The following is a 13,881-nucleotide window of genomic DNA, read 5'->3' on the forward strand; positions in this document are numbered from 1 at the left end:
AGCACTGGAACGTGAAAATTTGATTATCATCTTTTCGCTCTGCTTCTCAAATTTTAAAGAGAGTTAAACAACATATCGAATTCCAGAAATTATCTTTATTTACCAGTGCTCTATTGGTGTAGTGCGTACAGTGCATAAAGTGAGTGAAGTGTTTAAAGTGTATAATACATACTTGGAATTTGAATTGAGGTTTTAATCTACAATATATAAATAAAGATGTCTGATTCAGTTGCTGTTGTCAATGTAAGCTCCCCAGTAGCTACTGCTGCTACTATTGCTGAAAAGAAAGTTGTTGCCAAAAAGGTTAAGGCAGCTAAGCCCAAAAAGCCGTCGGTTGCCCCTACCCATCCACCAACACAACAAATGGTCGACGCATCAATTAAGAATTTAAAGGAACGTGGCGGTTCATCACTTTTGGCGATTAAGAAATATATTAGTGCGACATACAAATGTGATGCCCAAAAATTGGCACCATTCATTAAACGCTATTTGAAATCGGCTGTTACAAGTGGCAAATTAATTCAAACCAAAGGAAAAGGTGCGTCCGGTTCATTCAAACTATCAGTTGCAGCCAGTAAATCAAGCGAGGGAAAATTGAAATCAAAAGCCGTAAAATCAGCAGAGAAGGTTAAGGCTAAAAAGAAGGCAGCAGATAGTGGTGCATCAAAGAAAAAATCATTGAGTAAAGTCAAAAAGGCGGCAAGTGGTGAGAAAAAGGTAAAAAAATCTGTTGCCAGTAAGAAAACAGCTGAAAAGAAGAAAACTGAAAAGGCTAAGGCGAAAGATGCAAAAAAGGGTGGTGCATTAAAAGTGAAACCAACTAAAGCCAAATCTGCAACTGCTAAGCCAAAAGCAGCTAAAGCAAAAGCAACTGCTGCTAAAACCAAGAAGTCTGCATCTAATAAAAAGCCAGCCGCAAAAAAACCTACAGCAGCAGGTAAAAAGTAAATAATTTACGGTGTTTGTAAGTGAGTTATAAACGGAACCTTCATGGTAAATTAATAATAAGCCCTTTTCAGGGCTACAAAATCTCTTAACAAAAAGATCAAAAGTGAATTTATTCCTTACAGTGTGTAGAAAACATTAAAAAAATAAAAACCAAGTAGTTCAACAAACTCAACAACAAAATCATATTTAATAGACTAATGAAACCATATGAACATATTCTTCAATATTAAGGAATTTTAAAATTAATTTCAATGTGCATACATACATATCGCACCCTAAATACAAAAGGGACACAACTCAAAATGTTCCTTCTGCTCAAATATGAACGAAACGTTATCAATAAAACGGTCCGCGAATGACATATGGCAAAAATAAATTTTTTGTTTTTTGATAGGACTGTTATAAGCTTACATGGCAAATTTCAGCGTGATATGTCACATAGTTTGTTTTCTGTGCTACTGTAAACAAGTCAAGCTCGAGTTTGGAAAATTTTGAGTTGTGACCCTTTTGTATTTAGGGTGCGATATGTAGAGATATTAATTAAGACATTTTTTCATTCTCTTTGTTAATTTATATTTTATGGCCCTGAAAAGGGCCTTGTTTTGTTAATATATTTATATACCTTTAGTTCAGTTGGAAAAATTATTTGGAACTGGTATATTTGGTAACAGCTTTGGTACCTTCACTGACGGCATGTTTGGCCAATTCACCGGGCAAGAGTAAACGTACAGCAGTTTGAATTTCGCGACTGGTGATGGTTGAACGTTTGTTATAGTGAGCTAAACGCGACGCTTCCGCAGCAATGCGCTCAAAGATGTCATTCACAAAACTATTCATAATGCTCATGGCCTTGGATGAAATACCGGTATCAGGATGTACTTGTTTCAACACTTTATAGATGTAGATGGCATAACTTTCCTTCCTCTTACGCTTCTTTTTCTTATCATTTTTAGTAATATTCTTTTGAGCCTTACCGGCTTTCTTCGCTGCTTTTCCACTAGTTTTTGGCGGCATTTTAATTTCTTCACAACTTTGACGATTTTATGATTTTATTTTCACTCACACTATTTGTCACTTATTATACCTACCATGCGTCATGTGCATGCTTTAATGTATATTTGCCGACCAACTCTTCGGCGAGACAATACGAAGTAGTAGTACACACACGATGCTCAACAGCACAGCATAAGGGTTGGTGCTCAGCATAGCGAAAAAGTATATAAGCAGCGCACATTTTGTGTATCAGTGAATAGTGTGCTTATACTTTGAGTATAATACAGTACAGTGCTTTGTCGTGTAGTGAAGTGAACAATCTATAGCAGTGAAAATGTCAGGCCGTGGTAAAGGTGGTAAAGTTAAGGGAAAGGCAAAGTCCCGTTCAAATCGTGCTGGTCTTCAATTTCCAGTTGGTCGTATTCATCGTTTGTTGCGCAAAGGCAATTATGCTGAGCGTGTTGGTGCCGGTGCTCCAGTTTATCTAGCTGCAGTTATGGAATATTTAGCAGCTGAAGTTCTTGAATTGGCTGGTAATGCTGCTCGTGATAACAAAAAGACAAGAATCATCCCACGTCATTTACAATTGGCCATCCGCAACGATGAAGAATTGAATAAATTGTTGTCCGGTGTAACTATTGCTCAAGGTGGTGTTTTGCCTAATATTCAAGCTGTACTTTTGCCAAAGAAGACCGAAAAGAAAGCATAAAGTGAAAAATATAGGCGAATTATAATTATAAATACCGACGCAAACAAACCGTCCTTTTCAGGACGACAAAATACATTTACAAAGAGATTTAAATAATTTCTCACTAAATGTGTTATTTTTTCATACATATTATCGAATGTGAATAGACGCATGTATATTTGCGCCAAAACTGCGGCATATAAACTGGTTATTTATACATATTCACTCATACATGTGTATACATGCCTACTGACTGTACGCTCGTGTATAAATGAAGTGGAGTAGATAAAGAAATGCATATGTATGTTTGTATGCATGTACTACGTACGTTAACGAAAACACAAAAATATCTACACATATATGTTTACGCATAAATATTCCAATAAAATGTTTGATCTTTTTCGTTAAACGAATTGTGGTCCCGAAAAGGACCGTTTTTTCATAATAGTTTTCTTATTCATTTAATATTCTTAATAAAGAACGTGGCATCCCATTAGGTGTATTATATTTTTATACATATTACCGAATTGCGCCAAAATTGCTGCTTATAAACTGGTTATGTGTGCATATACATACGTACATAAACGTGTATACATGCATGCCGACTATACTTAAAAACACACGAGTATAAATGATATGGAGTAGATAAAGAACTGTATAGGTATATACTACATACATTTACGAAAACACAAAAATATCTACACATAGAGCCTATTCGTAAATGCATCACTGCGCTGCATAATATGATTATTCTGCACTGCCACTGCTAATCAGCACACATCTGTTGCATCAGCCATTTTTATGATTTGTGTTTTGCTGCTATTTGCGCACAATATACTGCATTGTTGCCTTTTCGACCACTTATGAGTTGCAGCGTTGCCAATTTTTGCATTTACGAACAGGTCCATATATAGGCATAAATATTTCAATAAAATTTTTGATCTTTTTCGTTTAACAAATTGTGGTCCTGAAAAGGACCGATTTTTTGTAAGTTTTCTTATTGATTTAAGCACGTTCACCACGAATACGTCTGGCCAATTGAATATCTTTTGGCATAATTGTAACACGCTTAGCATGGATGGCACACAAATTGGTATCTTCAAAAAGACCAACCAAGTATGCTTCACTTGCTTCTTGTAGAGCCATAACAGCAGAACTTTGGAAACGTAGATCTGTTTTGAAATCTTGCGCTATTTCACGAACCAAGCGCTGGAATGGCAATTTGCGTATCAATAATTCGGTACTCTTTTGATAGCGACGAATTTCACGCAACGCCACTGTACCTGGACGATAACGATGTGGCTTTTTAACTCCACCAGTTGCTGGTGCACTTTTGCGTGCAGCTTTTGTCGCCAATTGTTTACGTGGTGCCTTTCCACCAGTCGATTTTCGGGCTGTTTGCTTTGTACGAGCCATTTTTCACTACTCACTTTATTATTTTCCCACACTTGAACACTACAGAACACTATACACTGTACTAATAACAAATTGTATGACGTTCACATCTTAAGTCGCAATTTCCTCTAATACGTTTCATAAGTCCATGTATTATGTAGGTATGTGTTAAAGCGAGATAGATGTATGGTGTACCTTTTGTCTTGGGTATTGCAGTTGTGAGATTTTGGTATAAATAGATGTGCTCTCGCTTCTGTTATTTCATTGGTGGTGAAGTGTCACAGTGTTAAAGTGTTAAATTCTTACTTGTGCAAATAGTAAATACTAAAAAATGACTGGTCGCGGCAAAGGTGGTAAAGGATTGGGAAAAGGTGGCGCCAAACGTCATCGCAAAGTTTTACGTGATAACATCCAAGGTATCACTAAACCAGCTATTCGACGTTTAGCTCGTCGTGGTGGTGTAAAACGTATATCTGGTTTGATATATGAAGAAACCCGTGGTGTTTTAAAAGTATTTTTGGAGAATGTTATCCGTGATGCAGTTACCTATACTGAACATGCCAAAAGGAAAACAGTTACAGCTATGGATGTTGTGTACGCTTTAAAGAGACAAGGCCGTACTTTATACGGTTTCGGCGGTTAAATAATTTCTTGCGTTCATATTTAAAAAACATAAAAACGGTCCTTTTCAGGACCACAATATTATTTTAACAAAGACTCAAAATTTTGTACAATTAAGATTTTTAAACAAAATCACAATTCTGTGATTCTATATTTCATGTGCACAAGTACATAGGTACATACTCATTATACAACTAAATAGATTATGACTGTATTTTAACACCCAGGCCTCTAACCTGATATATAATATTTAATTTTTAAATAATTTTTTTTCGCTAAATAAATACAACTTTTTAAAAATATATATGTAGTTAAAATTATATTTTTATATTTATATTTATTTCTTTAACTTTGGAATCCAATCATACTCTTACTACCTTTGCCTTTTGCCTTCGCCAAGCATACAAGTTGTATACGTGTATGTAAGCACGTATGTATGTATGTACATATGGGAATTTTGTACCTTGCTTTGACATATATTGCAAATTTTTTAAAGAAAAAGTTAAATTTTTTTATTAATTAAAATAATATTTAATTAATTAAATAAAAAATTTTGTATGCACACACACACATATATATATATATATATTTAAAAACGCAATTGATTAGTGAATATTTGCATTAATATCAAAAAATTAAGTATTATATTAAAATAAAATTTACATAATTCACATTAGTGAGATTTATTTATTTCATTACCATCTTTCATTTCAACCAAAACTAAAGTTTTCAATATTCATCAAAATATTGGATAATTTCATGCATCCAACTAACGCCACTGACAATTGCTCTGGTGATACCATGGAGATATTTAATTTTATTTTTTCAAACATATTATTTTAAGTAATATATAAAATAAAATGTTTAGATGATTGATAATTTGATATATTTTATATTTTCAATAGGAATAATTGATTTATATTACGGAGTTTTAAGAAAATCGACTAAAATTAGCGAAAATTTAATATTTTGAGTACAAAGTTTCGACTAAAACACTCGTTACAAGAAAAATATTGATTTTATTCCAATTTAAGTATGTTGATATGAAAGTGACACATGCATACTATCGTTTTACATATTCATTTGTTGAATTAGTAAATTCAGTGAATTTTAGTGAATTAAATAAATCTTAAAGTTTGTCATATAGCAGCACTAAATAGCACTGGAACGTGAAAATTTGATTATCATCTTTTCGCTCTGCTTCTCAAATTTTAAAGAGAGTTAAACAACATATCGAATTCCAGAAATTATCTTTATTTACCAGTGCTCTATTGGTGTAGTGCGTACAGTGCATAAAGTGAGTGAAGTGTTTAAAGTGTATAATACATACTTGGAATTTGAATTGAGGTTTTAATCTACAATATATAAATAAAGATGTCTGATTCAGTTGCTGTTGTCAATGTAAGCTCCCCAGTAGCTACTGCTGCTACTATTGCTGAAAAGAAAGTTGTTGCCAAAAAGGTTAAGGCAGCTAAGCCCAAAAAGCCGTCGGTTGCCCCTACCCATCCACCAACACAACAAATGGTCGACGCATCAATTAAGAATTTAAAGGAACGTGGCGGTTCATCACTTTTGGCGATTAAGAAATATATTAGTGCGACATACAAATGTGATGCCCAAAAATTGGCACCATTCATTAAACGCTATTTGAAATCGGCTGTTACAAGTGGCAAATTAATTCAAACCAAAGGAAAAGGTGCGTCCGGTTCATTCAAACTATCAGTTGCAGCCAGTAAATCAAGCGAGGGAAAATTGAAATCAAAAGCCGTAAAATCAGCAGAGAAGGTTAAGGCTAAAAAGAAGGCAGCAGATAGTGGTGCATCAAAGAAAAAATCATTGAGTAAAGTCAAAAAGGCGGCAAGTGGTGAGAAAAAGGTAAAAAAATCTGTTGCCAGTAAGAAAACAGCTGAAAAGAAGAAAACTGAAAAGGCTAAGGCGAAAGATGCAAAAAAGGGTGGTGCATTAAAAGTGAAACCAACTAAAGCCAAATCTGCAACTGCTAAGCCAAAAGCAGCTAAAGCAAAAGCAACTGCTGCTAAAACCAAGAAGTCTGCATCTAATAAAAAGCCAGCCGCAAAAAAACCTACAGCAGCAGGTAAAAAGTAAATAATTTACGGTGTTTGTAAGTGAGTTATAAACGGAACCTTCATGGTAAATTAATAATAAGCCCTTTTCAGGGCTACAAAATCTCTTAACAAAAAGATCAAAAGTGAATTTATTCCTTACAGTGTGTAGAAAACATTAAAAAAATAAAAACCAAGTAGTTCAACAAACTCAACAACAAAATCATATTTAATAGACTAATGAAACCATATGAACATATTCTTCAATATTAAGGAATTTTAAAATTAATTTCAATGTGCATACATACATATCGCACCCTAAATACAAAAGGGACACAACTCAAAATGTTCCTTCTGCTCAAATATGAACGAAACGTTATCAATAAAACGGTCCGCGAATGACATATGGCAAAAATAAATTTTTTGTTTTTTGATAGGACTGTTATAAGCTTACATGGCAAATTTCAGCGTGATATGTCACATAGTTTGTTTTCTGTGCTACTGTAAACAAGTCAAGCTCGAGTTTGGAAAATTTTGAGTTGTGACCCTTTTGTATTTAGGGTGCGATATGTAGAGATATTAATTAAGACATTTTTTCATTCTCTTTGTTAATTTATATTTTATGGCCCTGAAAAGGGCCTTGTTTTGTTAATATATTTATATACCTTTAGTTCAGTTGGAAAAATTATTTGGAACTGGTATATTTGGTAACAGCTTTGGTACCTTCACTGACGGCATGTTTGGCCAATTCACCGGGCAAGAGTAAACGTACAGCAGTTTGAATTTCGCGACTGGTGATGGTTGAACGTTTGTTATAGTGAGCTAAACGCGACGCTTCCGCAGCAATGCGCTCAAAGATGTCATTCACAAAACTATTCATAATGCTCATGGCCTTGGATGAAATACCGGTATCAGGATGTACTTGTTTCAACACTTTATAGATGTAGATGGCATAACTTTCCTTCCTCTTACGCTTCTTTTTCTTATCATTTTTAGTAATATTCTTTTGAGCCTTACCGGCTTTCTTCGCTGCTTTTCCACTAGTTTTTGGCGGCATTTTAATTTCTTCACAACTTTGACGATTTTATGATTTTATTTTCACTCACACTATTTGTCACTTATTATACCTACCATGCGTCATGTGCATGCTTTAGTGTATATTTGCCGACCAACTCTCTGATAAACGGCGAGACAATACGAAGTAGTAGTACACACACGATGCTCAACAGCACAGCATAAGGGTTGGTGCTCAGCATAGCGAAAAAGTATATAAGCAGCGCACATTTTGTGTATCAGTGAATAGTGTGCTTATACTTTGAGTATAATACAGTACAGTGCTTTGTCGTGTAGTGAAGTGAACAATCTATAGCAGTGAAAATGTCAGGCCGTGGTAAAGGTGGTAAAGTTAAGGGAAAGGCAAAGTCCCGTTCAAATCGTGCTGGTCTTCAATTTCCAGTTGGTCGTATTCATCGTTTGTTGCGCAAAGGCAATTATGCTGAGCGTGTTGGTGCCGGTGCTCCAGTTTATCTAGCTGCAGTTATGGAATATTTAGCAGCTGAAGTTCTTGAATTGGCTGGTAATGCTGCTCGTGATAACAAAAAGACAAGAATCATCCCACGTCATTTACAATTGGCCATCCGCAACGATGAAGAATTGAATAAATTGTTGTCCGGTGTAACTATTGCTCAAGGTGGTGTTTTGCCTAATATTCAAGCTGTACTTTTGCCAAAGAAGACCGAAAAGAAAGCATAAAGTGAAAAATATAGGCGAATTATAATTATAAATACCGACGCAAACAAACCGTCCTTTTCAGGACGACAAAATACATTTACAAAGAGATTTAAATAATTTCTCACTAAATGTGTTATTTTTTCATACATATTATCGAATGTGAATAGACGCATGTATATTTGCGCCAAAACTGCGGCATATAAACTGGTTATTTATACATATTCACTCATACATGTGTATACATGCCTACTGACTGTACGCTCGTGTATAAATGAAGTGGAGTAGATAAAGAAATGCATATGTATGTTTGTATGCATGTACTACGTACGTTAACGAAAACACAAAAATATCTACACATATATGTTTACGCATAAATATTCCAATAAAATGTTTGATCTTTTTCGTTAAACGAATTGTGGTCCCGAAAAGGACCGTTTTTTCATAATAGTTTTCTTATTCATTTAATATTCTTAATAAAGAACGTGGCATCCCATTAGGTGTATTATATTTTTATACATATTACCGAATTGCGCCAAAATTGCTGCTTATAAACTGGTTATGTGTGCATATACATACGTACATAAACGTGTATACATGCATGCCGACTATACTTAAAAACACACGAGTATAAATGATATGGAGTAGATAAAGAACTGTATAGGTATATACTACATACATTTACGAAAACACAAAAATATCTACACATAGAGCCTATTCGTAAATGCATCACTGCGCTGCATAATATGATTATTCTGCACTGCCACTGCTAATCAGCACACATCTGTTGCATCAGCCATTTTTATGATTTGTGTTTTGCTGCTATTTGCGCACAATATACTGCATTGTTGCCTTTTCGACCACTTATGAGTTGCAGCGTTGCCAATTTTTGCATTTACGAACAGGTCCATATATAGGCATAAATATTTCAATAAAATTTTTGATCTTTTTCGTTTAACAAATTGTGGTCCTGAAAAGGACCGATTTTTTGTAAGTTTTCTTATTGATTTAAGCACGTTCACCACGAATACGTCTGGCCAATTGAATATCTTTTGGCATAATTGTAACACGCTTAGCATGGATGGCACACAAATTGGTATCTTCAAAAAGACCAACCAAGTATGCTTCACTTGCTTCTTGTAGAGCCATAACAGCAGAACTTTGGAAACGTAGATCTGTTTTGAAATCTTGCGCTATTTCACGAACCAAGCGCTGGAATGGCAATTTGCGTATCAATAATTCGGTACTCTTTTGATAGCGACGAATTTCACGCAACGCCACTGTACCTGGACGATAACGATGTGGCTTTTTAACTCCACCAGTTGCTGGTGCACTTTTGCGTGCAGCTTTTGTCGCCAATTGTTTACGTGGTGCCTTTCCACCAGTCGATTTTCGGGCTGTTTGCTTTGTACGAGCCATTTTTCACTACTCACTTTATTATTTTCCCACACTTGAACACTACAGAACTGTACTAACTATACACTGTACTAATAACAAATTGTATGACGTTCACATCTTAAGTCGCAATTTCCTCTAATACGTTTCATAAGTCCATGTATTATGTAGGTATGTGTTAAAGCGAGATAGATGTATGGTGTACCTTTTGTCTTGGGTATTGCAGTTGTGAGATTTTGGTATAAATAGATGTGCTCTCGCTTCTGTTATTTCATTGGTGGTGAAGTGTCACAGTGTTAAAGTGTTAAATTCTTACTTGTGCAAATAGTAAATACTAAAAAATGACTGGTCGCGGCAAAGGTGGTAAAGGATTGGGAAAAGGTGGCGCCAAACGTCATCGCAAAGTTTTACGTGATAACATCCAAGGTATCACTAAACCAGCTATTCGACGTTTAGCTCGTCGTGGTGGTGTAAAACGTATATCTGGTTTGATATATGAAGAAACCCGTGGTGTTTTAAAAGTATTTTTGGAGAATGTTATCCGTGATGCAGTTACCTATACTGAACATGCCAAAAGGAAAACAGTTACAGCTATGGATGTTGTGTACGCTTTAAAGAGACAAGGCCGTACTTTATACGGTTTCGGCGGTTAAATAATTTCTTGCGTTCATATTTAAAAAACATAAAAACGGTCCTTTTCAGGACCACAATATTATTTTAACAAAGACTCAAAATTTTGTACAATTAAGATTTTTAAACAAAATCACAATTCTGTGATTCTATATTTCATGTGCACAAGTACATAGGTACATACTCATTATACAACTAAATAGATTATGACTGTATTTTAACACCCAGGCCTCTAACCTGATATATAATATTTAATTTTTAAATAATTTTTTTTCGCTAAATAAATACAACTTTTTAAAAATATATATGTAGTTAAAATTATATTTTTATATTTATATTTATTTCTTTAACTTTGGAATCCAATCATACTCTTACTACCTTTGCCTTTTGCCTTCGCCAAGCATACAAGTTGTATACGTGTATGTAAGCACGTATGTATGTATGTACATATGGGAATTTTGTACCTTGCTTTGACATATATTGCAAATTTTTTAAAGAAAAAGTTAAATTTTTTTATTAATTAAAATAATATTTAATTAATTAAATAAAAAATTTTGTATGCACACACACACATATATATATATATATATTTAAAAACGCAATTGATTAGTGAATATTTGCATTAATATCAAAAAATTAAGTATTATATTAAAATAAAATTTACATAATTCACATTAGTGAGATTTATTTATTTCATTACCATCTTTCATTTCAACCAAAACTAAAGTTTTCAATATTCATCAAAATATTGGATAATTTCATGCATCCAACTAACGCCACTGACAATTGCTCTGGTGATACCATGGAGATATTTAATTTTATTTTTTCAAACATATTATTTTAAGTAATATATAAAATAAAATGTTTAGATGATTGATAATTTGATATATTTTATATTTTCAATAGGAATAATTGATTTATATTACGGAGTTTTAAGAAAATCGACTAAAATTAGCGAAAATTTAATATTTTGAGTACAAAGTTTCGACTAAAACACTCGTTACAAGAAAAATATTGATTTTATTCCAATTTAAGTATGTTGATATGAAAGTGACACATGCATACTATCGTTTTACATATTCATTTGTTGAATTAGTAAATTCAGTGAATTTTAGTGAATTAAATAAATCTTAAAGTTTGTCATATAGCAGCACTAAATAGCACTGGAACGTGAAAATTTGATTATCATCTTTTCGCTCTGCTTCTCAAATTTTAAAGAGAGTTAAACAACATATCGAATTCCAGAAATTATCTTTATTTACCAGTGCTCTATTGGTGTAGTGCGTACAGTGCATAAAGTGAGTGAAGTGTTTAAAGTGTATAATACATACTTGGAATTTGAATTGAGGTTTTAATCTACAATATATAAATAAAGATGTCTGATTCAGTTGCTGTTGTCAATGTAAGCTCCCCAGTAGCTACTGCTGCTACTATTGCTGAAAAGAAAGTTGTTGCCAAAAAGGTTAAGGCAGCTAAGCCCAAAAAGCCGTCGGTTGCCCCTACCCATCCACCAACACAACAAATGGTCGACGCATCAATTAAGAATTTAAAGGAACGTGGCGGTTCATCACTTTTGGCGATTAAGAAATATATTAGTGCGACATACAAATGTGATGCCCAAAAATTGGCACCATTCATTAAACGCTATTTGAAATCGGCTGTTACAAGTGGCAAATTAATTCAAACCAAAGGAAAAGGTGCGTCCGGTTCATTCAAACTATCAGTTGCAGCCAGTAAATCAAGCGAGGGAAAATTGAAATCAAAAGCCGTAAAATCAGCAGAGAAGGTTAAGGCTAAAAAGAAGGCAGCAGATAGTGGTGCATCAAAGAAAAAATCATTGAGTAAAGTCAAAAAGGCGGCAAGTGGTGAGAAAAAGGTAAAAAAATCTGTTGCCAGTAAGAAAACAGCTGAAAAGAAGAAAACTGAAAAGGCTAAGGCGAAAGATGCAAAAAAGGGTGGTGCATTAAAAGTGAAACCAACTAAAGCCAAATCTGCAACTGCTAAGCCAAAAGCAGCTAAAGCAAAAGCAACTGCTGCTAAAACCAAGAAGTCTGCATCTAATAAAAAGCCAGCCGCAAAAAAACCTACAGCAGCAGGTAAAAAGTAAATAATTTACGGTGTTTGTAAGTGAGTTATAAACGGAACCTTCATGGTAAATTAATAATAAGCCCTTTTCAGGGCTACAAAATCTCTTAACAAAAAGATCAAAAGTGAATTTATTCCTTACAGTGTGTAGAAAACATTAAAAAAATAAAAACCAAGTAGTTCAACAAACTCAACAACAAAATCATATTTAATAGACTAATGAAACCATATGAACATATTCTTCAATATTAAGGAATTTTAAAATTAATTTCAATGTGCATACATACATATCGCACCCTAAATACAAAAGGGACACAACTCAAAATGTTCCTTCTGCTCAAATATGAACGAAACGTTATCAATAAAACGGTCCGCGAATGACATATGGCAAAAATAAATTTTTTGTTTTTTGATAGGACTGTTATAAGCTTACATGGCAAATTTCAGCGTGATATGTCACATAGTTTGTTTTCTGTGCTACTGTAAACAAGTCAAGCTCGAGTTTGGAAAATTTTGAGTTGTGACCCTTTTGTATTTAGGGTGCGATATGTAGAGATATTAATTAAGACATTTTTTCATTCTCTTTGTTAATTTATATTTTATGGCCCTGAAAAGGGCCTTGTTTTGTTAATATATTTATATACCTTTAGTTCAGTTGGAAAAATTATTTGGAACTGGTATATTTGGTAACAGCTTTGGTACCTTCACTGACGGCATGTTTGGCCAATTCACCGGGCAAGAGTAAACGTACAGCAGTTTGAACTTCGCGACTGGTGATGGTTGAACGTTTGTTATAGTGAGCTAAACGCGACGCTTCCGCAGCAATGCGCTCAAAGATGTCATTCACAAAACTATTCATAATGCTCATGGCCTTGGATGAAATACCGGTATCAGGATGTACTTGTTTCAACACTTTATAGATGTAGATGGCATAACTTTCCTTCCTCTTACGCTTCTTTTTCTTATCATTTTTAGTAATATTCTTTTGAGCCTTACCGGCTTTCTTCGCTGCTTTTCCACTAGTTTTTGGCGGCATTTTAATTTCTTCACAACTTTGACGATTTTATGATTTTATTTTCACTCACACTATTTGTCACTTATTATACCTACCATGCGTCATGTGCATGCTTTAGTGTATATTTGCCGACCAACTCTTCGGCGAGACAATACGAAGTAGTAGTACACACACGATGCTCAACAGCACAGCATAAGGGTTGGTGCTCAGCATAGCGAAAAAGTATATAAGCAGCGCACATTTTGTGTATCAGTGAATAGTGTGCTTATACTTTGAGTATAATACAGTACAGTGCTTTGTCGTGTAGTGAAGTGAACAAT

General features: G+C 34.2%; 2 protein-coding genes across 2 annotated transcripts; both read left to right on the forward strand.

Moving 5' to 3' along the window:
- Positions 1–2,275: 2,275 nt before the first annotated feature.
- On the forward strand, positions 2,276–2,626 carry LOC129249423 (histone H2A-like; the record flags this gene model as incomplete). The annotated part of the gene is made up of 1 exon (XM_054889234.1): positions 2,276–2,626. A coding segment is annotated over exon 1 (351 nt), but the record flags the coding sequence as incomplete, so codon positions are not given.
- A 5,459-nt stretch (positions 2,627–8,085) lies between these two features.
- LOC129249422 (histone H2A-like) lies at positions 8,086–8,436 on the forward strand (the record flags this gene model as incomplete). The annotated part of the gene is made up of 1 exon (XM_054889232.1): positions 8,086–8,436. A coding segment is annotated over exon 1 (351 nt), but the record flags the coding sequence as incomplete, so codon positions are not given.
- Positions 8,437–13,881: the final 5,445 nt, after the last annotated feature.

The sequence above is a fragment of the Anastrepha obliqua genome, chromosome 5 (genome assembly GCF_027943255.1).
Source record: "Anastrepha obliqua isolate idAnaObli1 chromosome 5, idAnaObli1_1.0, whole genome shotgun sequence".
Lineage (NCBI taxonomy): Eukaryota > Metazoa > Arthropoda > Insecta > Diptera > Tephritidae > Anastrepha > Anastrepha obliqua.